This window comes from Leucopleurus acutus, assembly GCF_964270905.1.
Source record: "Leucopleurus acutus genome assembly, chromosome: 2".
Classification (NCBI taxonomy): domain Eukaryota; kingdom Metazoa; phylum Chordata; class Mammalia; order Artiodactyla; family Delphinidae; genus Leucopleurus; species Leucopleurus acutus.
Window position 1 is genome coordinate 174,500,738 of NC_139143.1, and position 25,194 is coordinate 174,525,931.

The 25,194-nt window shown below is 46.4% G+C and overlaps 1 protein-coding gene across 6 annotated transcripts in view; it reads right to left on the minus strand.

The window, feature by feature from the left end:
* Positions 1–630: 630 nt before the first annotated feature.
* NCMAP (non-compact myelin associated protein) overlaps positions 631–25,194 on the minus strand; it is a gene marked incomplete at its 5' end in the record, with an annotated part of 42,347 nt that continues 17,783 nt past the window's right edge. For 2 of the 6 annotated variants that reach the window (XM_082834145.1, XM_082834147.1), the window contains 3 exons: positions 631–3,546; positions 7,892–7,976; positions 11,199–11,289. In XM_082834145.1, coding sequence (XP_082690271.1) covers positions 3,405–3,546; positions 7,892–7,976; positions 11,199–11,280 — 309 coding nt within the window. In that variant the 3' untranslated portion in view covers positions 631–3,404. Of the gene's footprint in view, positions 3,547–7,891; positions 7,977–11,198; positions 11,314–12,308; positions 12,368–25,194 lie in introns of those variants that run through there. The other 4 variants (XR_014326019.1, XM_082834146.1, XM_082834148.1 and 1 more) reach the window with 4 other exon arrangements.

Below are 25,194 nucleotides of genomic sequence, written 5' to 3' on the forward strand. Positions count from 1 at the left end.
AAGCCCTGTCTTATGTATATTTAATAATTAGACCAGTCAAATGAACTCAACATCACCAAAAGAAGGACACATGTCCATGACATCACCTACAGACAAGCTACCTCCCTGCACCTGTTTCCTCATCCAAAAAACAGAAATAATGATCGCTCTATGCAGGGGAGCTGTAATGGTTAAAGGAGCTGGTGGGTAGGAAGGACCCATCCTATGCCTGGCTCACAGCAGGAGCTTAGTCAATGGTAAACATCATTATTGGTGATTTGGGCTCCATTCTAATGTCTCCTCCACTCCCCGGGGTCCCCAAACATTGGCTTCTCAGCCTGCCGTGAAATGGGATTCTCTGCATAATATTTCATCAAGTTAACACATTTTCTACCTCACAGAGCAGCCCATCTTTCCCACCATCCTATAGAAGTGAGAACGCAATGTGTGAAACAGCTCCGGCTTTCCCTCAGGGCACTGTCTACATTGTCAGGGGAAGGAAGTTTCTAAAAAACGTATTTGTTATCTCTAAACTGAATTGAAATCAACTCAACAAATGTTTGATTTAAACTTTTTTATTTTTAGACATTTTTCTTTAAGCGTTTAATATCATTTATTGATTCAGTGGCCAAATAAGGCAGCATCTGCTCTGTTAGGAAAGGCACCTGTCAGAAAGGAAATTCAACTGTGCTGCACGATCCCTGTCTCAGGAGGCCAGCCGCAGACTCCCTGAGAGCAGGGGCCATGCTTACTGTATTTAGTAGCACCTCAACTGGCATACAGGAGCCCTTAAAGGATGTTTACTGAGGTAATCGTCATCAGTTAAAAACAAAACACAACGCTTTTCTTTGCCTCCCCCTCACCTCTCTACCTCCCCCTTCCATTTCCAAGCTTTCATTTATACTAGAGGGATATGTTCTTCTTTCTTCCAGGAAGATTCCACTGTGGACAGAAGAGTTTGGCTTTAGGGCTAGAACACTCCAAACAATTTTTTTTTTTTTTTTTTTTGCGGTACGCGGGCCTCTCACTGTTGCGGCCTCTCCCGTTGCAGAGCACAGGCTCCGGACGCGCAGGCTCAGCGGCCATGGCTCACGGGCCCAGCCGCTCCGCGGCATGTGGCATCCTCCCGGACCGGGGCACGAACCCATGTCCCCTGCATCAGCAGGTGGACTCTCAATCACTGCGCCACCAGGGAAGCCCTAATCTTTTTTTTTTTTTAAAGCAGAATACATCTGGGAAATATATCTATGTGGGCTTAAGTCCTTAAATGGCTTTGTCCTGGTTCGAGGCCATCTCATGCCTTGCTCCTTGGGCCTAAGTGGTGGGGGAATGAAGCAGAAATCCTTAGAGCTTGGATGGATTTGGAAACGGCCCCTTTGTCTACAATCATGGAAGCCCAGAGGAGGCTACCAAAGTGGCTTTGCCCCACTTTTGGTGTGGAAGCTGACCCCCGACCTCCACTCAGACGCATGGGTAAGCCTGTCCTCCTCTTGCTCAGCTCACAAAGGAATCCATGTTCTGTGAGCCGGGATGTTAGGGAAGAGTGTGATACAACAAAAAGATGGACTTTGGAGTCAAAGAGGCCACGGTTTGAGTCTTGTCTTTGCAACTTACTGTCTCACAAGCTGTGAGACTTGGAGCAAGTATTTTTTCTTCTTGAGTTTGAAATTCTCATTGGCAAATGGGAAAAATAATACCTCCCAGGGTTATTGGGAAAAATAAATCCCATGACATAACTTATGGAAAAGCACCTTGCAAAGTGTCTGGCGGATATTTAAACACAGGAGGGAGAAGAGATGTCTGGGGAGAAAGAATTTGCCTGTATTTCTCCAGATATATTCAAGTGAGCATTTTTATAGTGGGATGACATGAACTGTGTGACCCTGTGTCCGTCTTCTTACCTCCTGACCCTCAGTTTTCCCTCAAAAGAGATTTCCCTCAGAAGGAGAGACTCCTAGAGTTTAAGGTTAAATGTCAGAGTGTGTCACTGTCTGTAACAGAATACAGATTTATTACCTTGTTTCCAAGATGCCTTCAACTGTAAAATGCACAACTGGCTAAAAAAGAGCTTTTTGAGAGAGAGAGAGAAAAAAAATGCAACCTCATTAGTGGACCCATCCATTTTAAGACATATTCTGATTTCAGAATCATTAAAATGGGAACAAGTGTATGTCTTACAATGGAAGAAATTCATAATAATAATGCTGGCTCCCATTTATAAAGCATCTGCTGGGCGCCAGGTGCTACCTAAGCTGTTTTACTAAGTCCCTGGCTTGTCATAGTCACCCAGTGAGGCAGACGTTATTCCCATTTCATGTTAGGAAACAGAATACGGGGGGGTCAAGTCACTTTCCCAAGGTCACGAAACCAGGAAATAGGGCTTGGAAGGCAGGTCTTCTTAATTTCAAAATGCTTTCCTCTTTCAGTAGATTGTTCTCCAGGCTGAAGTGTCAAAGAGATGAGTTCTGTCCGGAGGAATGGTTTGTGAATGTGGTACTTTGAATATATCCTGAATCTTTGCAAGGTGACCAGGAAGGGCAGAGGTAACATAAATAGAGTTGTAATCTAATCAGTCTCCAAATACTGGACCTTGGAGGTAAGATGGTAACTGGAGAGTGAGGATTGCTCAGAATCCAAATAGAGGGAAGCCAAGAAATGAGACTGAGTCAAGGTTAATCCAGCCCCCGTGGGGGTGGGGGGAGGGGCCCTGACCAGACACCAGGCTTATTCCAGGCCCATGGACACTACAACAAGCTTTCATCCTAGATGCCGTTCTTCCTCAAGGTCATCCTATGTCTTCGACTTTGACTCTTTACTAAAGAAGTAGACACCTTTGGAGAAGAATCCAGTTTTTCCCAAAATCTTTCTTAAAGAGGGAGAAATGTGCTGATCGATGATCATGAGCTAGCTAGCAGTCATTTAGCACTGGAACAAGTTATAAATTAACAAGCTGGGTTGTTGGTGAGTTAGTCCAAGTTAGTTCCCCTGTGCCTGATTATGGGATTGACTATTTTGCTCTACAAAGCTGTGGATATGGCCCTTCCTCTGATATGACCTCAGGGCAGACCCTCTAAGGAGCATGCCCTGACCCCTGACTCCTGACCAGAAGACTCCTGGGCTATCTGCCTGTCTGTCTGTCTGTCTAGCTATTGTGTTTGCGGGGAGACAGCTAAACCCACGGCAGTGGATTCCCAAAATAGCACAGCTTTTTGGAAGGGTGGCAGCAGGGATATGGACGTACCTGGGGTGGGGCCCGGCAGGATGGGGTTGGGGGTTGCCTGAAGCATCAGGGATTGCATAAGAGATGCCCCTGTTGACCTGACCGGAACAAACTCATAGTGAAGCTGCCAGAGGAGAAATGTGCTTCTTGGTCTTGACTGAAGGCTCTTTGGACAGTGGCCGAGACAGCACCCAGGATGGGGGGGTCACCGAGTCTCCACGTGGACGTCAACAGGGCTGAAGGTCACAGTTGCAGGGTGTTGGCTGCTGTTGCTGTTTGGGCCCAGGGCAGAAGGGGAGGCTGGCTTGGGGACCTTGGGCTCCAGCTCCCGTCTTGTCCTCATTTTCCTGTAATGAGATACACACGCATGGCTGAGCCTTCTCCCTCATATGCCTTGGGGAACGAGCTCTGTGACTACAGCTCCAGTGATGAAATTAATATAGATCATCGTTAAATCATGTTGCTTAATTGCCAATCACAGAAGCTTACCACTGGAAGGGATCTTAGACATCAGGTAGTCTGACCCTTCAGTTTCTTTGTTTAACCTAGGTTGGATACTTAATTTTATTTTTTTTCCTATTAATGAATGAGTAAAGTAGCAGATAGGTGGCTATTTTGAAGGCAAAATGAGGATATTACGTTTTTTTTCTGTTCAGAGTTGTAATGTGAAGCCTCATTATGCTTGCTAAGTATATTGCTAGAAATATTGAAGAAATTTACACAGTTGAGAAGAGAATGGACTTAAAACATATATCCTGGCTTTCATCTCATGTGCCATAAAATTCAGTAACTAACAACAATCACTCATTCTAATGTCTACATGAAATTTCATCTTGTTGACCTATCGTGCTTCTTTTTTCAAAATTTCAAATCCTCAGAAAAGTTACACAAATAGTACAACTCATACCTGAATACCCTTCACTAAACAATTGACAAATTGTTAACAATTTGCCACATTTGCTTTCTTTCTTTTACTTGCCCCATTTACACACACACACAGACACACACACACAGTTTTTTAAAAGATCATGAACCATTTGTGAGTTAGTTGCAGACATCATGCCACTTCAACACTAAATACTCCTAAGAACAAGGGCATTCTTCAATGTAACCATAACACAATTATCACACTTTAAGAACCTTCCATTTTTGCTGTTGTTGAATTAAAATTTCTGCCTATTCTTTTCTTTTCTTTTTGGCTGCGTTGGGTCTTCGTTGTGACGCGCAGGCTTTCTCTAGTTGCGGCGAGTGGGGGCTACTTTTCATTGTGGTGCGTGGGCTTCTCATTGCAGTGGCTTCTCTTGTTGCGGAGCACGGGCTCTAGGCGCACGGGCTTCAGTAGTTGTGGCGCACGGGCTTAGTTGCCCCGCAGCATGTGGGATCTTCCTGGACCAGGGCTTGAACCCATGTCCCCTGCACCGGCAGGCGGATTCTTAACCGCTGCGCCACCAGAGAAGTCCCCCTATCCTTTTCTTTTATTGAAGTATAGTTGATTTACAATGTTGTGTTAATTTCTCGTGTACAGCAAAGTGATTCAGTTACATATATATATATATTTTTCATATTCTTTTCCATTATAGGTTATTATAAGATATTGAATATAGCTCCCTGTGCTATACAGTAGGACCTTGTTGTTTATCTATTTTGTTTGTATCTGCTAATCCCAAACTCCTAATTTATCCCTCTCCCCCAACCCCTGCCTTTCCCCTTTGGTAACCATAAATTTGTTTTCTATGTCTGTGAGTCTGTTTTGTAAATAAGTTAATTTGTATCATATTTTAGATTCCATATATAAGTAATATCATGATATTTGTCTTTCTCTGTCTGACTTACTTCACTTAGTATGATGATCTCTAGGTCCATCCACGTTGCTGCAAATGGCATTATTTCATTCTTTCTTATGGCTGAGTAGTATTCCATTGTGTATACATACCACATCTTCTTTATCCGTTCATCTGTCAATGGACATTTAGGTTGCTTCCATGTCTCAGCTATTGTAAATAGTGTTGCTATGAACATTGGGGTGCAAGTATCTTTTAGAATTATAGTTTTCTCCATATATGCCCAGGAGTGGAATTGCTAGATCACATGGTAACTCTATTTTAAGTTTTTTAAGGAACCTCTACACTGTTTTCCATAGTGGCTGTACCAACTTACATTCCCACCAACAGTGGAGGAGGGTTCCCTGTTCTCCACACTGTCTCCGGCATTTATTATTTGTAGACTTATTTTTTTAACTTTTTTTTTTTTTTTGCGGTACGCAGGCCTCTCACTGTTGTGGCCTCTCCCGTTGCGGAGCATAGGCTCCGGACGCGCAGGCTCAACAGCCATGGCTCATGGGCCCAGCCACTCCGCAGCATGTGGGATCTTCCCGGACCGGGGCACGAACCCGTGTCCCCTGCATTGGCAGGCGGACTCTCAACCACTGCGCCACCAGGGAAGCCCTAACTTTTTTTTTAACTGATTTTTTTTTTTTTTTTTTTTGGCTGCATTGGGTCTTTGTTGCTGCATGCGGGCTTTCTCTAGTTGAGGCGAGCGGGGGCTACTCTTCATTGAGGTGCGCAGGCTTCTCATTGCGGTGGCTTCTCTTATTGCAGAGCATGGGCTCTAAGTGTGTGGGCTTCAGTAGTTGCAGCACATGGGCTCAGTAGTTGCAGCACGTGGGCGCAGAGTGCACGGGCTTCAGTAGTTGCAGCTCTCGGGCTCTAGAGCACAGGCTCAGTAGTTGTGGCACATGGGCTTAGTTGCCCCACAGCTTGTTGGATCTTCCCGGACCAGGGATCGAACCCGTGTCCCTTGCATTGGCAGGTGGATTCTTAACCACTGGACCACCAAGGAAGTCCAGTAGACTTTTTAATTATGGCCATTCTGACCAGTGTGAGGACATACCTCATTGTAGTTTTGATTTGCATTTCTCTAATATTTAGCAACGTTGAGCATCTTTTCATGTGTCTATTGTCCATTTCTTTGGAGAAATGTCTATTTAGAGACACTTCCATTTTAAAGATGATAAAATCAAAGCACAGAGAGGCTAAATAACTTGCCTGCTTTTGACAGACCAAAGACTGAACCCAGGTTTCTCAATTCCCAGCCCACGTATCATTGTAAACAGGATGGGGTGAGTAGAGTCTCCATCCAAATTTCAACCTAGAAAAGGGGTTTAGAGCTCCAGCAATGATGGAGAGGAATGGCGGGTAGAACTCGGGGTCTGATGCCACTTCCTGGTTTGAAATAGACCCAAACTGTAACAGCCCAAAGATTTTTAAAAATAACATATGAAATGTTATTATTGTTATTATATGTGTACTGGGGGGAGTATTTTCTCTGAAGCGAGAGGAACTGGGTTTGAATCCCAACTCTGCCAATTAGGGCTGAGTGAATTCAGGCATGTTACTTAATCTTCCTGTGCCTGTTTCACACCTCTAAAATTGGGGATATAGAAGCACCCACTTTGTGGTGCTGTTATGAAGACCTAATGAGTTAATACATGTAAAGAGCTTAGAACTGTGCCCAGCACATAGTAAGAGATCAATATATGTTAGCTACCCTCATAAATACATTAATATTATTATAAAAACAATGCAGAAATAAAGAAGCACACCACTTGACCTTGCAAAAACCAACCAACCAACTAACCTACTAGCAATCCAATCATGCAGACATACTGGTTGTTAACACCTTGTGGTATATCATTTGAACTTTTCCTGGGTGCATGTGCGTAACCCATGTGTATGATCATAATGTACATACTGCTTTAGGGACTTCCCTGGTGGTCCAGTGGTTAAGAATCCACCTTCCAATGCAGGGGACGCAGGTTAGATCCCTTGTAGGGGAACTAAGATCCCATATGCTGCAGGGTACTTAAGCCCACACACCACAACTACGGAGCCTACGCACCCTTGAGCCTGTGCGTCACAACTAGAGAGAAGCTGCACACCGCAACGAAGAGCCACTAGCCGCAACGAAAGATCCCATCTGCCACAACTAAGACCTGACGTAGCCAAAAAATAAATTAATTTAAAAAAAATGACGTACATACTGCTTTGTAAATTTTGACAATATGTTGTAAACAAATTTCCTCATCAATTTATACATTTATACAATATTTTTAATGGCTTCCAGGTCTTCTATGATGTAATTGAATTTAGTCTTTTAATTTTGATTTATTCACTGAAAAGAATAATCTTCTAGCAAAGCTGTGACTACAGGTGATAACACATAAGGTGATAACACAGCAGTTACTCTTCTTACAATTTATATGGTTTTATTTCCTCTTATTTGGTCCCAGAAAGTAAAGTCACAGGTATGTGCATTTCAGTATTTGTCACCTCAAATACTCATGTGGTCCACACAATACAACCTAGCAGAGGGCTCTCCAGGAGAAGAGGATTGAAACACTCCTCTCTTATTTGTAAATTACATATAAGAGTTTACTACACAGCTCAAGGTTATTATCATTGCATTATATTATTATATTTTAAAAATATTTCTCCAAATATAAAAATATATGGTCACTGTGAAGTTCTTCCAGTAGAACAGACAGCAAAAAAGGACCCACAGAGGGTTAGAGCATTTGATGATGGACTCATAGATACTGCTGTGCACATAATAGGCACCCACGAACATTACTTCCCATTCATTCTGGCATCACTGAAGGGACCAGACAGTTCCAAAGCCCAGGGCATCCCATACCTGTTGTACATCTTCAGCAAGATCAGAACCACGGTGAAGATGATGATGACAACCACCACAATGGCAGCAACGATGGCTCCAGAACCTACGAGGAAGAGAGGAGTGGAGATGGCTAACGTGCAAACTGAAATGCAAGGAAGGATTCGGAGGCTGGGAGGAAGACACAACACCTGGCATCCTCACTGGGTCAAGGAGAGGAGAGAACGTGAAATCCTGGCATACTCACTGCTGACCCCAGGACAGAGTCACATCTAGAGTGGCAGTGTACCTCTACCTCCAATGGGACTTGGAGGGCCATATCCTCAGCACCTGCCCTGCCAAAATCCTACCTTAGGCTAAGCCCTGCTCTTATCATCCCCAAGATAGCCTTGAACTACTTTTGTGAAATAAAACATCCTTCTTTCAGATGATATAAAAGTAATATGTGGTTTTTGTAGATAATTTTTTTTTCCCTACAGGACACACATGGGCAACAACAATAGCCCTGTGCCCTGTGTAGATAATTTTGAAAATATACATACAAGCCAAAGAGGAGGGGAAGACGAAGACCTCATTACCCCAAGAGCCATTGATAGTCTACATACGTATACATTCACCAATGTGATCATGTTTTTGCATATATGCATATTTATCTATCATCTTTTAGAATAATTTATTAATCCTATGTCTGAAAATCCATCTTAAGAAAATATTCATAAATATGGAAAAATATGCACTTGATAAAAATGGAACCATATTCCATATACCGTTTTACAACAAAATACCCTGATCCTTTTGCTATGTAAGTACATATTTCTCTTCATGACTCTTGAAGGCTGTATAGTACTCCACTGTTTGCCTGTGCCATAATTTGTTTACCAATTCTTTATTGAGGATATTTATGTTGCATTCAATTTTACACTATTAAAAACATGGCTATGATGAATGTCCTTGTAGCTTCATATCTCAGATTCTAATTTCAATATCAGCTCCCAGTCCCAAAGTCAAATTCTAATATTAGGTTCAAGATCAACAGCCTTGCCAGAATTGATATAGAAAACATCAAGAATCCTAAAAAAGCTTCATACTTTAAGCCGATCTTTTTGATTCTGGGGAATTGATCATAGGGAAAAATCCCAAATACAGAAAAAGCTATATGAATGAAAATGCTTATTACATTATTGATATTCTAAATATGGGAAGGGTTTAATAAGGTATAGCACACTTATCCATGAAATATACTGTAATTAAAATAATAATTACGAAGACTATGGTACATGGAACACTTTCGATGATAGAAAAGTGTGGAATATAGAATATGATATTATATACACATACATACATATACATCATGTTGCAACCATTAAATATGTGCATACAGACATAACATTGAACAAATCATTCGTGGTATGATTCCACGAATACAAAGTTCAAAACCAAGGTAGAATTAATCTATGGTGGTAGAAGTCAGAACAGTGGGTTCCCTTGAGTGGGTGGGGGATAGTGATGGCAAAGGGCACCAGAACTTCTGAAACACAGATGGTGGCCTGATTCTTCATCTGGGGGGCTGGCTACACAGCTGTGTGCACTTTGTGAAAATTCGTCCAGCTGTGCACTTATCATTTGGGCACTTTTTCGAACATATGTAATGCTTTTATAAAACGTTTACTTAAAAAACAACAACTGTGCATTTATTCATAGGAAGAAGGACAGAGGGAAAAAGGGAGGGTGTGGGGAATCCATCATGGTGTTACTTGTTTTTCTTTCCTTCCTGGGGAGTCCAGTGGGTTTTTCAACCTCGGCTGGATAATTCTCTGTTGTGGGGACTGTCCTGTGCCTTGCAGGGTAGTTACCAGCATCCCTGGCCTGTACTCACTAGATACCAGTAGAACTTCTCCTCCCACACTCCCAGTTGTGACAAGCAAAAATGTCTTCAGACATTGCCAAGTGTCTCCTGGTGGTAGGGTTGCCAGATAAAATACAGAATACCCATTAAATTAGAATATCTGATAAACAATGAATAATTTCAAAATATTGCAAGGTATATCCTTATACTAAAAATCTATTAATTGTTTATCTTTTTTTTTTTTTTGCGGTACGCAGGCCTCTCACTGTTGTGGCCTCTCCTGTTGCAGAGCACAGGCTCCGGATGCGCAGGCTCAGCGGCCATGGCTCACGGGCCCAGCTGCTCCGCGGCATGTGGGATCTTCCGGGACCAGGGCACGAACCCGTGTCCCCTGCATCGGCAGGCGGACTCTCAACCACTGCGCCACCAGGGAAGCCGAATTGTTTATCTTAAATTCAAATTTAATTGGTATCCTGTACTTTTATTTGCTAAATCTGGCAACCTTATTTAGGGGGCAAAATTGCCTAGTTGAGAGCCATGACTTTTAGTTAAACAAAAACAGTATTATTCCCATCTTGCTGACAGTGATTCTATCTACCCTGCATTTCACTTCAGAACTGTTTTGAGACATATCTCAGCAGGCCTCTGTAGGTCTCCCCACCCAGCAAGAGCAGGCTAACATGTGGGACTCTATCCCAAGAGCGACCCTCTCTGGGTCTTCATAGAAGAGCCACATCCTGCCATTAACCCAGCTTCCTGCGAGTACCCCAGCCTGTAGCTGTTTAACGCTGTTCATCACTGCTCCATGTGTGTCGGGAGGCCTGTTCCATTCATGGAGGTACGTACCAAGTCACCTGAGATGACTGAAATGGACCCAAATTTCACCTAATACAGTCAGTTGGTTTTCTGAAGAATGGTCCTCAAATTTTTCCTTCTAGGGACCCCTTGTTCTTGGCAAATGTCTCCCCAGAACTAACTCTTCCTACCTACATTCACTTACTCTTTGGTAAATTGATGGGATGTTTTTGCTTTGCAAAACTAGTATGAAAGTAGCTGCATTTTAAGGTGACTCCTGTAGGGCCATCTTACAAGAGATACAAATCTCCATCGCCTTCTAGGCCCCCAAACTCCCTAATGAAAATAATAGTAATAGTAATAGTAATAATAATACTCATTAGGTACTTAGTATGTTTCATACGCACAGAGGCTATTCTCCGTTTTTTACACGGATTATCCCTTCTAGCTTTCACACCTACCTATGTGGCAGCATTGTTAATATTCCCATCTTATAAATGAGGAAATCAGGCCCAGAGCAGTGAAGTCATGTGCTCGGGGTCATGTAGTTGGCAAGTGGTATATTACTGAGACTGAGACCCAGGCAGTGTGTCTCCAGGGCCCACGCTCTTGACCTCGACACCAGGAGCTGACCACAACACCTGTCCCGCCCTCGCTCCCCTGGCCGCCAAGCTAAGTTGACCTTACTCTTGTACAGAAAGTCTTCTCCTCTGGTGGTCATGTTCAATGAGAAGAAGGTGGTACTCCCCAAAGGGGTAGCTGTGGTCATCTCGACCTGCTGAGAAGGAAGATGAAATATCATTTAAAACCAGAGTAATCTTTATAACCCCTGTATGATGCCTCTTTTGGTCTTCATCTGGGTGACAGGAGAAAATATTTAAGCATGCAGTTTCTCTCAGCAGCAATTAAAGATAAGGCCTTTTACTATACACTATGGGGAATTAAAAATAAGGTCTGACATTTGTAAAGAACTTCATTTTTCAAAGCAGTTTCAATTCATTCAACAATATTTATTCAACTCCTCCTAACTATGTTTCACACAGAATGTCTAAATTGATCTTCTGGAAACTGTGAGGGAGGTTATCGTTGCCATTTGACTGATGAAACTGAAGCCCCCAGTGCCATGTGGAGCCCCAAGTTTACCTAGAAGAACTGAACCCTGGGCGTCTACTTCCCACGCTAGTGGGGCTTTGCCCACCCCACAACCGTGCTTGAAATTGTGTTCCTGCTTTCAAAAGCTTTACCATCTAAGGAGGAAAGAATAAAAGCAAATGAAAAAAATTATGGTTACTTGATTATTAAGCAGTCAGTGACATGAGCCATTGGGTTGTGAAGAATGATTTCAAGGAGGAGATCAATTTGAATGGGGCTTGAAGGATGAGTGTGGTCTGGGGATGGGGGTGGAGGAGAGAGAACACAGGTGTGGTTGCACAAAACCCTCAATGGGAAGAGAGCATCTCCCGTGCACAAGGCTGTCTTCACAAATGCCATCTGTCAGCTTACTTAATGCTCTCAATCATCACATTTTGCTGCTGAGAAACTGAGGCTCAGAGTGGTTGAGTGAATCGACCAAAGTCACACAGCTACAAAGACGTGGAGCTTGGCCCAAAGGTAAACTCCTTGACTCCGGAAGCTCACATTCTGGTGAGAGTGAGAGAGACAGTAGGTTTGACCATAGCATTCTCGGGCTCAAAAAACAATCATCTCCCCGGTACCCACACGTCTATACCTGGCAGCGAAAGCCCTTCACTGGCTGTTTCCACCCTCCATTTCAGCCTCCTGGTTCCTCCTACCAACCTCTGCCAAATTGCTGGGACAACGGGCCACTCCATCCTCCCCCGTCGTTCCTGGTCTTTGCTGTCTCTGGGCTGCGGCCCCAGGCTTTGGCCTCCGAGGTCCCCCAGCTCTGCCAGCTCATGATGGAAACGGGAGTCAGCACCCCTCCAAGTGGGGTCAGGTCATCTGCAGCCAGGCTGGGGGCTCTGGGGCTATGACCTGTTCCCCTGCCAACCCTCCCAACAAGGGCCTCAGCCTCAGAACGACCCTGCGTGGCCAGGCCCTGCTGATCCACAGGACAGGCTCTGCCTTTACTTTCTCTGCCCTCCTTTACGTCTTGAGATCCTGCCTAAACTACTGCTCTACCCCCAGCTACGTCTGTCCCCTCCTCCCAAAAACCCAATCCTCAGGACTTTCACAACTCAGGCTTCCTGAAGGACGTGTCTGTGACTCTGACGTCCCCACGCCGGCCAACCTTTCAACCTTTCAGCCTGGCTGGGCTTCCTGTCTCCCGACTACCTTAAACAGACCTGGGTTGCTGGCCATGCTCCATGGCCCGCTCCCCCTCCAAAAGGAACAGAACCTTCCAGACTCAGCCCAGTCACCTTCAGGAAGGCTTCCCGCCAGATAGAATTAGCGATGCTACCCTCCATCCTCCCATAGCAGTGCCCTGCGAGCACCACCACAGCTCGTGTCTCAGTTGCTGTGTCCGGCAGTCAACTTTCCACGTTCATGGTCAGGTCGTTGAGGTAGAGACTGTTTCTGGTTCTTTTCACTCCTGTCTGGCTCTCCTCACCTTTGCCAGTGGAAGGACTTGAGTGAGTGGCCGAACCTCTCCCAGCTGGGGTTGCTGTTTGTAAAATGAGGTAGCTTTTCCCAAGGGAAATGAGGGATCAAGGTTAAGTATGGAAAGTGCTTTTAAGTGCTCAGTAAATGGTAGATAGCCCTCAGGATTTTAGTGGGTATCAGTGAATACTTGCTGAACTAATTAGAGACAGGAGCTCAAAACAGGAAAAAAAATTCTTTCTATAAAAATAGGTATGGACCAGGCTTCCCTGGTGGCTCAGTGGTTAAGAATCCACCTGCCAATGCAGGGGACACGGGTTCGAGCCCTGGTCCGGGAAGATCCCACATGCCGCGGAGCAACTAAGCCCGTGCACCGCAACTACGGAGCCCGCGCGCCACGACTACTGAAGCCCGCGCGCCTAGAGCCCGCGCTCCGCAACAAGAGAGGACACCGCAATGAGAAGCCTGCGCACCGCAACAAAGAGTAGCCCCCTCTCGCCACAACTAGAGAAAAGCCCGCATGCAGCAATGAAGACCCAATGCGGCCAAAAATAAATAAATAAATTTATTTTTTTAAAAAATAGGTATGGACCAATTTGCGAACATGGAATAAAATTCTTCCCCAGCCCCCGACCCCCACTCCTACTCCTAATGAGAGGTGGCTGAACCCCTCCCTCAACACACACATATACACACTCCCCATCTCAGCACATAAAGGGCTTTAATATGCATTTGCCCAGACGCTCTACTTCTATCCCCACCAATATCAAGCTGAGGACACTCACCAGTAACGCCTTCTCACAATTCCTTTTAAACACAAAAAAGAGAGAAAAACAAAAATAAAAACAAAAACAGGAAGAAGAGGCAAATAGGTGGCCATTGGTCAAAGGTCATTTAAGGAGAGAGACATGTGGCATAATCACTAGATAAGCTAAACCCTACCATGGACACATCCCCCGTTAAACCAACATGCACAAAGATGACGGAAGCCACCATCCGAGTGTCTGCCACATGCCAAGACCTTGTGCCAGATATTTTCATCCATCCTCTGATTTAATTAGCAAATGCCATGTAAAGTAGGTTTTCCTCTCCCCTTGTTTCAAATGAGGACCCTGAGACTTTCCATGCTCATACAGCCTGGAGGCTGCAGGCTTGGCATATGAACTTGGTTCTGCAAACTTCAAAGACTATATCCTTCCCTCTACACCACCTGCCCCTGGTACACATCGGTGGGGAGGGGGGAAATGAACAGTCACTACAGGAACCCGCACACATGTACTCACAGACACATACTGACCAGTAATGGAGCCGCCTAAGGCCACCAGGACACAGGCTCCTCTGCAGGTCCTTCAGGGTGACCTCCTGGGTGCCAAGTTCCAGGTGTGACTCCTTTTCAGATGGGCCCGGCTACTCTTCTTTCTGAGAGAACAGTGAGTAATCCCAGAGCATATCTTGCCCCATCTAAGGACCGAGGGCTTTAATTACGTCTCTGTTCCTGCCACATCAGAGAAGGTGGGAGGGAGGGTGGTGGAGCGTTGATGGCCAAGGATGTGGGTGTTTTCATGTGTGGGGCCTCTGCAATTCTTGTTAACCAAGTGAGATCCAGCAGGGGATTTCAGTATCAAGTGTGCCCATGACCGGGATCCATGGCCACAGAAAATGGGGGAGATACAGGGAGGGCGAAGCTAGTTTTCACTGACAGAGGTTAATTTAATAATTAATAATAATAATAATAATATACTATGTGCCCCAGGCACTGCACTCAGTGACTTATGTGGGAGGTCTCATTTAATCCTCATACCTTTCTGGTTAGGAGGGTGCAGTCACTGTGCCCACTCTACAGATGAGGAAACTGAGACTCAGATCAGAGAAGAAATCAATCTAAGCTCACAAGGCTAATATGTAGCCATGCTAGGATTCAAGCTAGGGTCTGTCTGATTTCACAGCCCCTTCTCCATAAACTCTCACTGGACTGCCTCCCAGTGAATCTGGGGACAAACCTCACAGGCTGTGGCACAGAGAGCCAGAGCCCTTGATCTAATCCTGACCCAGACTGGTCCTACCCGACTGGTCCCTGACCTTGCCTATACCCTGAACCTCTGTCTCCAGCCGAGCCTTAATCTCATTTGCAGAATCTATAAGAAACTTTTCCCTTGGGTTGTTTACAAATGGCCCCGTGTGGGAGGTCAGTTTGGGAAGCGATGGAGGATCATGGACCTCACTGAACCACCCCTCTCTGACTGTTCCTTGGTTAAGTGTAAGGGCCATAACTGGAGGATAAATGTTGCCAGACCCCACCTGTCCAAAATGTTTCCCCCTTCTGCTCTGCCCCTGTGGTACCCTCCTTCCCTCTGGCCTAGCCTAAAAGCCTTATTCCTCCCTGGATAAGACAGCCCAGATGCTATCAACCCTGGCAGACCCCTACCCAAACGTCCAACTATAGCTCAGAATAGGTAAGCCACGAATGCCTGAGACCCACCAAAACATTGGGATCGATTTCTCCCATTCACCTGAGAGATGGGAGATTCAGCATGACTTGGTTTCTCCCACAGACAAGAACCTCACTAGTCCCGAGCAGTCCCTTGATAATTATGTGTTCATTATCAGAAAATTAACTTTCATTTTGGAACCAAAAGCTCTCCCCTTGTGATTTTAACCCATTCGTCCTAATTCTCTTCCCACAAAGGTAATCTGCTACTTCTTACACATGACAAGGATCATGCTTAAAAGCCCTTCTATGTATGAAAAGTTAAGTTCTATGAATGGTACAGTTACGGTAGCTGAAATCAGCACATCAATTTTACCTCCCACCAGTAGGTGGCAATAGCAGTTGGCTATAGTATGTCCTTTTGGACTTCACCAACAAATCGTTGGCCAATGTCCCGTGAACCCAACCTGTTTCTAAGTAGAGGAGCTCTCTGCCCTTGAAAACAGCAACTGTATGTTCTCTGATGATTTTCTTCTCCGGGATAAATATTCTCAGCTCCTTCAAACAATCTTTAGGGTGATAGTCTCCCTCATGGATGGGTTCCTTGTTTCTCTGTATGTCAATGTCTTCCTTAAATATAACACCCCAAACTGGATACATGACTCCAGAGGGGGCCTGAACTCTCCAGAATGACGTTTTTCTTGACAATTATCAGACCTGAGCCTGAATTCTACTATTTACTAGCTGTGTGACCTCCGTCAACTGTCTTCACTTCTTAGTTTTTTGATCTGTAAAACAGGAATTACAAACTTCATAGGGTTGTGTGAGAATTAAATGCGATAAAACGTGTGATATATTCAGCACAGTGGCTGCACACAAAACCTATTGATATTGCACTGGATTAATGCGGACAAATAGCCCATTCGCTTTACAGGCAACCACAGACCCTGCTCCACCCAGACCCTGCTGGGACACCCGCAAGCCTCTTTCTGACTTATTCTTGTGCTTGTTTACGGTCAAAGCCCTAAGATCAGTAAGTACAAGGGCTTCCTACACTCAAAGTGCAATGGAACTAGAAGGCAATAACGGCCGCATTATGCATGGTGACAGTGTTATGATGAGCTGCGGTCCAGTAGCCAGAACTCCATTACACTCTTGTGCAGCTGTCTTTTTGAACTTAAGGGCAGGACTTTGCATTGATCCCTGTTAGCCTTGACCTTGTTGATTGGGCCCTCAGGAGAGAAACTCCAGCTCCTGCTGGGTGGCTCCTGAGAACTCTTGACGGTCTGTGACAGAGCATGTTGTCTAGGAACTCAGGACCCAGCAAGGGCTTCGGGGTCAGGTAGCCCTGAGTTTTATTCTTGGGCTCCCTGCTGACCGGCTCTCCAAGCCAAACCACTTCTCTAGGCTTCAGTGTTCTCATTTATAAAGCAGGAATAACACTCCCTATCTTGCGGGGTTACGAGAATAAATGAGATGTTATAACTGTCCAGCACAGTGCCTGCTGGATGGTGGGTGATGGGTAAATGTCCATCCCAGCCTCTCTTCTCCTTTCCTTCCTGTCCCCAGTCTGTGTTCTCCCTCCTCTTCTTGGAGACCCCAGTTCTCCACCTGGCCAAGTGTTTGCTGCATTTGCTCAAGCTCAAGTATGAACAGGAAGGTCAAGGAGCCAGGCCATGAAGGCTGATGTCCCAAGGAGGGGATCTGAGGAGGGATACCTCAGAACTTCCAGAGGTTCGACCTTCTCCTTCATTTCCGCTGAGGGTAGAGACAGAGGAAATAGTGAAACCACCCCCAGAGAGGCAAAAATCCTAATGGGACTGGTAGGGCACGGGGGCTGCTGGGTGCAGCAAAAGAGCAATAATGAACTCATAACTTGGGGTGAGAATCAGGACACCTGGGTCCCCTTTGTTACTCTTTGCCATACAACTTTGGAAAGTCATCTCCCCTCCCTGGACCTTGGTTTTCCCACCTGTAAAATGGCCCAGTTTGGAGATGATCGCTAAGGGCCTTTCCAACTTGTGGTTCTATTGCATGGACCAGCCATTCATAGCTTACCTCAAGAACCAGTGTCTTCCAAAAGCTCATCTTTCTTTATAGCTACCTACTTGGGGGATATTGGGAGACAGTGTGTGCAATTCAGGCTGGGAGGCAGGTGAGACTAGAACAAGCCGAGAAGAACTCCACAGAGGGGTTTTGACGTGGCAGCAGCATTGCACACGGGACCCCCAGGAACCTCCAAATGCTCTGTTGAGTACATAGTAACCCCAGTCTGCCTGAATCTTAACTGGCCCCTCTTACACCCTCCATTCCTGTTGGGTTCCACATCATCTCCACCCACTCCATCTACCCTGCGTGTGCTTGACTCTGTCCCATTGTGTGTCACAGCTTCCAAAGGTGGGGTCTGAGTTGGCATAATGCCATCTTGAACTTGGGGCCAGACACGATTACATACTGAATACATGTTCCTTGTGGTTGGTCCCCAGAAATTAGGAAGACCATTTCTTGTTCCATTCATCCATCTACTTTTCCATCCTCCCATCCACTCATGCACCCACCCACCCACTGTGCACGCATTCATCCTCCCACTTGTTCTGTCCATGTTCCCTGTCATTCATTCAACCAGCGCCCACCATGTACACAGCTCTGAGACGATTCAAAGATGGGCCATGGGGATCATGTATCCAGAGCTCAGACAGAGAGGATGAGAAACGGAATTATTTCCTTTAAGAATCTTTGCTGAGACTTCCCTGGTGGTGCAGTGGTTGGGAATCCGCCTGCCAACGCAGGGGATGCAGGTTCGAGCCCTGGTCCGGGGAAAATCCCACATGCTGCGGAGCAGCTGAGCCCGTGCACCACAACTACTGAGCCTGTGCTCTAGAGCCCGCAAGCCACAACTACTGAGCCCGCGTGCCACAACTACTGAAGCTCACACGCCTAGAGCCCGTGCTCCGCAACAAGAGAAGCCACTGCAATGAGAAGCCCGCGCACCGCAATGAAGAGTAGCCCCCGCTCACCGCAACTAGAGAAAGCCCACGCGCAGCAACCAAGACCCAACGCAGCCAAAAATTAAAAAGAATCTTTCCTTCCATCAGTATTTAGTGGGGCTCATCCCCCCTCACGCCTGGTCCAGCCTGATCAGAGAGGTAGCTGAGCAACAGCAGATTGAAGTCCTATGGAAAAGGCAGTGGGCCGTGGCTCTGGAAGTTGGGGTTCCAGGCCCACCACATCTACTAAGTCTTATTTACCCATCTGTCAATTTCTGGCTTGAACATCCTTTGTTTCTTATTTTTGTGGCCCACATTATAAAGAAAGGTGCCTCAAGGAGCTTCCAGCCCAAGACCTGAAAGTCTGATAAGTTTCATGGACGAAGCGTTATAAATAGAAATCCCAGATGAAACTTGTCACAAGGCAGATTTACACCTAGTGCCAATAGGGTGGCACAGGCCGTGCCAGGAGTCAGTGGGAGAAAGAGACCAGTGGGTATCCTGGTTGAGACTGACCGAGAGCTGGAACGTGACCTGTGCCTTCCATTTGCCCCTCAGTCTTTGGGCTCAAGTCAAGGGCCCAGCCACGGAGTCCTCAAACTACACCTGAGTTCCTACATAAATCTTCGGGTGTCCCACTGTCCCCAAGGGAAATAGGCACAAGGTTAAAGAGTTGATGCCCCTAAGTGAATATGTCAGAGGAAAATAATTCCACCCCGACATTCTGATCAGGAAGGAAAGGAAACTAACATTTAAGGGGACGCTAATGAAGACTCAGGCGCTGTGCATTCATATGTTTTCTCATTTAACCAATACGACAAGGCGGGTCTTTTATCTCCACTTTGCTGATAAGAAATGGAGGCTCAGCGCTTCCCTGGTGGCGCAGTGGTTGAGAGTCCGCCTGCCGATGCAGGGGACACGGGTTCGTGCCCCGGTCGGGGAAGATCCCACATGCCGCGGAGCGGCTAGGCCCGTGAGCCATGGCCACTGAGCCTGCACGTCCGGAGCCTGTGCTCCGCAACGGGAGAGGCCACAACAGTGAGAGGACCGCGTACCACGAAAAAAAAAAAAAAAAGAAATGGAGGCTCAGAGAGGTTAACTGACTTGCCCAAAGTCTTACAGCAAATGAGTGGAGACGCTGACTCTCAAATTCAGATCTACCTCCAAACTGTGGCGGCTGCCAAGTCTTCCAGGAGGCAAGCAATTTTCCTGGGGGCGCTCCGAGGGTCAGCAGCCCTGCTGCAGCAGGACCGTGCTCGCTATTTTTACTACATGTTGTTATTTTGAGCCCAAGAGTTACCACAAAACCTCCGAGAATGGAAGGGTTTCTCAAGCTTGGCACTGTTTACGTTGGGGCAGATGTTCTCTGTTGGGAGGTATCTTGCACATTGCAGGATGTTTAGCAGCATCCTTGGCCTCTACCCACCAGACGCCAGTAGCATCCCCCACTTACAACAACCAAAAATGTCTCCAGACATTTCCAAATGTCTTCTGGGAGGCAAAGTTGCCCCTGGTTGAGAACTACTGGAGTTGAGTTATGGGCCTGTCTCATAACAGCTTCCTATCCTTTCTCTCCATAAAGGTCTAGACAAACAGGAGAATGTCCAGCCTGTACTTAACACGTGTGGGTAAGCAACCAATAACAGAAAGGATGACGGCAATTATGATGCCCTCAAACACAGCAGCTCCCGTTTAGCAAATGCTTACTCTGTGCCAGTTACCATGCTAAGTACTTCATACATATTTTCTCACATACCTTTTCTCTATTTTCCAGATAAAAATGGCGTGAGGCTCAGAAAAGTGAAGTGACTCATCCAAGGTCCCAGTGCTAATGTATGGCAGTGCTAGGATGCATTCGTTTCCTATGGCTGCTGTAACAAATTACAGCTTAAAATAACACAAATTTATTTTCTTATAGTTTAGAGGTCCAAAGCCTAAAATCACACTCACTGGGCTAAACTCAAAACGTTGGCAGGGCCATGCTCCATTCAAGGCTCTAGAGAAGACTCTGTCTCCTTGCCTTTTCTACCTTCTGTGGGCCACCTGCATTCCCTGGCCTGTGGCCCCTACCTCCCTCTTCAAGCTAACAGTGTAGCATCTTCTTCTTCTTTTTTTTTTTTTTTAACTTTTATTATTATTATTTCTTTTATTATTTTTTTGGCTGCATCGGGTCTTAGTTGTGGCACACAGGATCTTTGTTGAGGCGCATGGGCTTCTCTCTAGCTGTGGCGCGTGGGCTCCAGGGCATGTGGGCTCTGTAGTTTGCAGCACGTGGGCTCTCTCGTTGCGGGGCGTGAGCTCAGTAGTTGTGGCGCGCGGGCTTAGTTGCCCCACGGCATGTGGGATCTTATCTCCCCGACCAGGGATCGAACCTGCGTCCCCTGCATTGGAAGGTGGATTCTTTACCACTGGACCACCAGGGAAGTCCCCATTGTAGCATCTTCTTATCTCTCTCTCTGACCTCTGCTCCCAACCTCACATCTCTTTCTCTCTCTCTGATTCTCCAGCCTCCCTCCTATAAGGACCCTTGTGATTACACTGGACCCACCCAGGTAACCCAGGATAATCCCCCATCGCAAAATCCTTAACTTAACTACATCTGCAAAGTCCCTTTCGCCACACAAGGTAACATAGGCACAGGTTTGGGGGATTAGGATGTGGCTATCTTTGAGGGGGCATTACTCTGCCTCATATATAGGATTCAGACTCTTATCTGTTGGACCCCAAGGTTTGTATTCAAACCACACCTGCTTCCCCTGCCCTGCCTGAACAGACACATCCCACAGGCCAGGTGCTGTGGGGAATGCGGAGGTTGACCAGACACTTTCAGGGAGTGGTGGTCATGAGCACACATCAGGAGGTAGTACGTGAGAGGTGCTGGTGCTGTAAGAGGAGCAGAGAAGGGGTCCTGAAGACACTGGGCCAGCTAGGTAGGGGTGTGGGGCATGGGCTCAGGAGGCAACGGGGCAGGCCCGATTCCATCCCTGCTGCACGAGCTGATTTCACATGTCTCAGCACCTACTTCCAAACTAACTACGAATACATCTGCAGTTCATCCTGTCCTGAAGGACCACCCTACTCCAGCCCCTGCCTGCCAGGATTCGGTCCCATCGGTGGGATTTATTCGCACAATTAAATGGTGACCATTCTCAATTTTTCCTGTCCAAATCTCCTCCCTGCTGAGGGAGCTAATATATAGGATTCAGACTCTAATCTGTCAGACCCCAAGGTTTGTACTTAATCCACTCCTGCCTCCCCTGCCCTGTCCTGCCTGAACAGACAAATCTCCTCCCTGCCAAGGGCTTAGAATGCCTTTAGTTTTATAAGTCCACTCCCTGCCCAGCTCTGGTTTGCAAGGATGTCCTTTGGCTGCCTGGCCCCTCCATGAGCCCACCCCTCCCTTTACAGAATAGAGAAACCACACCGAGTGGGTGAGCAGGGCTCTCCCTCCAGACAGGCAGAGCCTTCTACCTCCTCCAGCAGCTCTCAGGCTCTGCAGTGACTCAGAGATGGTTTCTCTGGGCCCAGAGGAAGATGACAGGTAAGAAGGACAAACTCTGGTTTGCTTCATCCTGGGAGAAACAAAGTGTGGCATCTATCTTTGTCTTTTAAAAAATGTAGGAGGGGGCTTCCCTGGTGGTGCAGTGGTTGAGAATCTGCCTGCCGATGCAGGGGACATGGGTTCGAGCCCTGGTCTGGGAAGATCCCACATGCCACGGAGCAACTAGGCCCATGAGCCACAACTACTGAGCCTGCGCGTCTGAAGCCTGTGCTCCGCAACAAGAGAGGCCGCGACAGTGAGAGGCCCGCGCACCGCGATGAAGAGTAGCCCCCGCTCGCCACAACTGGAGAAAGCCCTCGCACAGAAAGGAAGACCCAACACACCCAAAACTAAATAAATAAATTTATTTTAAAAATAAAATTAAAATAAAAAATGCAGGAGGGAATTCTGGTCCAAAAGAGCAGATGGAACACAAGTCTTCATCTCTGCTTCCTTCTGAAACCCCCCATGAACGACAGTGAAAGAATTCAGACGTATGGATCCATAAGGCCAAAGAGAAAGGAGAGACGACAACCACATTGGAGAGAGGCCAGGCAAGGTTTGAACGCTGGAAAAGCTGATGGCTGAGTGTGACTTAGCAGCCTGGCAAAGGCCGAGGCTCAAACCTCTGGCCATCTAAAGTTAAATGAAATTAAGGAAAATTTAATACAATTAAAAGCTCAGTGCGTCAGTCGCACTAGCCACATGTCAAGCGCGAACATCCACTGGGGCGTGTGGCTCCTGTATTGATCAGTGTGGGTCTAGCACGTGTCCACCACCGCGTAAAGTTCCGCTGGACGGCAGGGCTCTAGACGCTGGCCATCCAAAGTGCGGTCCTCGGATCAGAAGCGCTGGCAACCCCCCGACCCTGTTCGGAAGGCAGAATCTCAGGCTCCATTCAGACCTGCTGAATGGGAATGTGCCTTTTATTTAGCCAGATTCCCAGGTGACTCATAGGCACATCTGACTTTGAGACTTAAGGAAAAGGAAGGTGGTGGTTCATCTCTGGCTGAAAAATGGCGTTGAGGTAAAGCCCTGCATTGTGGGGCTCATCTAGCCCCTTTAACCCCCTGGGCCACTGGGCTTAACCTCCAGGCAGGAAATTAGAGGCTCTTGGGAGACTGACCAGCTAAAGAGAACAGACTGACAGATACTGACTGATGTCACACGATCCTCCAATGAAATGACCAGGTTCCTGCCAATCAGCCAATGGGGAGGCCACTAGCTGATAAGCCGGCCCCCACACCCAGAGCTTCCCCTGAACTTTTTTTATTCAACGAGTTTTCTAGTGGCTTAGTCTTAAATAGGAACAGATAGCTAAGGGTCAACAGACCTCTGAGGGTACAAGCCTCAAACACGATGAACAGACAGCAAACAAATGAACAGAGGGAGGCGTTTAAAGCATATAGAGACAGAAGGTCAGAAGGGCCCTTCAAAGGGCAGAAGAAAACTTCGACATCCTCAGAGAGAGGAGATACTACATTAATAAAACAAGAACAGAATGCTATAAGAAAAGAATATTCCCAGAACAAGAAAGAGTGTTAGGATATTTAAAATATGATAAAAGAAATTTAAAAATTCAATAGAATTATTGGAAGATAGTTGAAGAAATGTCTCATAACGTGGAACAAATAAAGATTGGGAGAGAAAAGGGGCAAAAACAAATTACTCCAGGAGGTCCAACATTCTAATGATAAGAATTCAAGAAGTGATTAAGCAGAAAAAATCAAGGGGAGGAAATTATCAAAGAATACCTGGAAATTTCCTGGAAATGAAGGATATGAATTTTCAGAATGAGAAGACTCACGGAGTCCCCAGAAAAATGAATTAAAAAGACCCACAGTGGGACTCATCATCATGGCCTTTCAGAACACAGGGCCTAAAGAGAATATCCCACACACATCTATAGATAACAACAACAACAAAAAAGGTCAGATACCAATAAAAGGATGAACGCTCAGATGAAACCAGAACAGCAGTGGATTCGACAGCAGCAGCAGGGAAGCTCTGAGATACCTCTCCAAAATTCTGAGGGAAAATAACCTCCAGCCTAGAAGCGGACAGAAGCCAAACTAAATATCGAGAGTAAGGCTAGAAGAACTACATTTGGGGACATAGGAAGCTTCACAAAAACTCCACCCCACCCCATGCACCTTTTCCTGGGATGCTCCTGGAGGACGTGCCCCACCAACGTGGAGGAGCGAATGAACATGAGAAGCTCAAGGGACCCAGGGATCGAGGAGTGCCCAGGGCGGCGCCCCGCAGCAGCCTGGGGGTAGCCAGTCCAACTAGGGGGAGGAGGGAGGTGCAGGGGGATTCTGCCAGCCAGGAAAAAGTGAAACTGGTAGACTTTCTATGTGTCTGTCCAGAGTGAAAGGAGATCTACGCTTCCGTTGGAGAGTTTGGGGGATGAACTTATGATGGAAAATTCAGCTCCTCCAAAAGGTTTAAGGAGCTAAGCTGCTCCCTTCTACTCCTCCCCCGACAATTTCTCTTTCACTGGTCCACACACCCTCTGCGATGGCCCTAGGAGGCAACTCCTGTGATCAGAGGATTTGGTGGAAGCCAGTCTGAAAACTGCTGAGTCCACCACCTTCTCCTTACACACGGGGAAGCTGAGGGCCGACGGGGTTGCCCAGGGCACACAGACGGGAAGGTTCATTGGTAGTTCATTTGGTACGTTTTCCAGAACTCCTTTCTGATTCATTCAAGACAAGATCAGTAATAACAACAGCAAGAACCAAAGACAACCCGAAGGGACTCTGGCCCGTGAGCACGTTGATGTGCCACTGGGCCCTGCGTTTCCCCCTCAGCTTTGTCCTCAACCACCCCGCTTGGTAACTGCACTAAGTTTCTAAAACACACCAACTGAGGTTTCTGAGTTACTTCTCGTTGCCACCTATGAAAGCAAGAACATAGAGATGTACCTGAGTTGTATACACCACGGACAGGCCACTGTGAACCTCTGGAAGAAAAAAAATTGGGGGTGGGAGTGCAGGGAAAAAACCAAGTCTCCTCGGAACCAGGTGCCCTGACCCCCAGTGCCCCTGGCTAACTCCTTATTATTTTATTTTAAAGAACCCAGGCAAATGCCGTCCTACAAAATCCAATCATCTGAGTTTACCCCTAACGCTGACCTTTCAGGGGCCTCGCTTTGATTCTCTG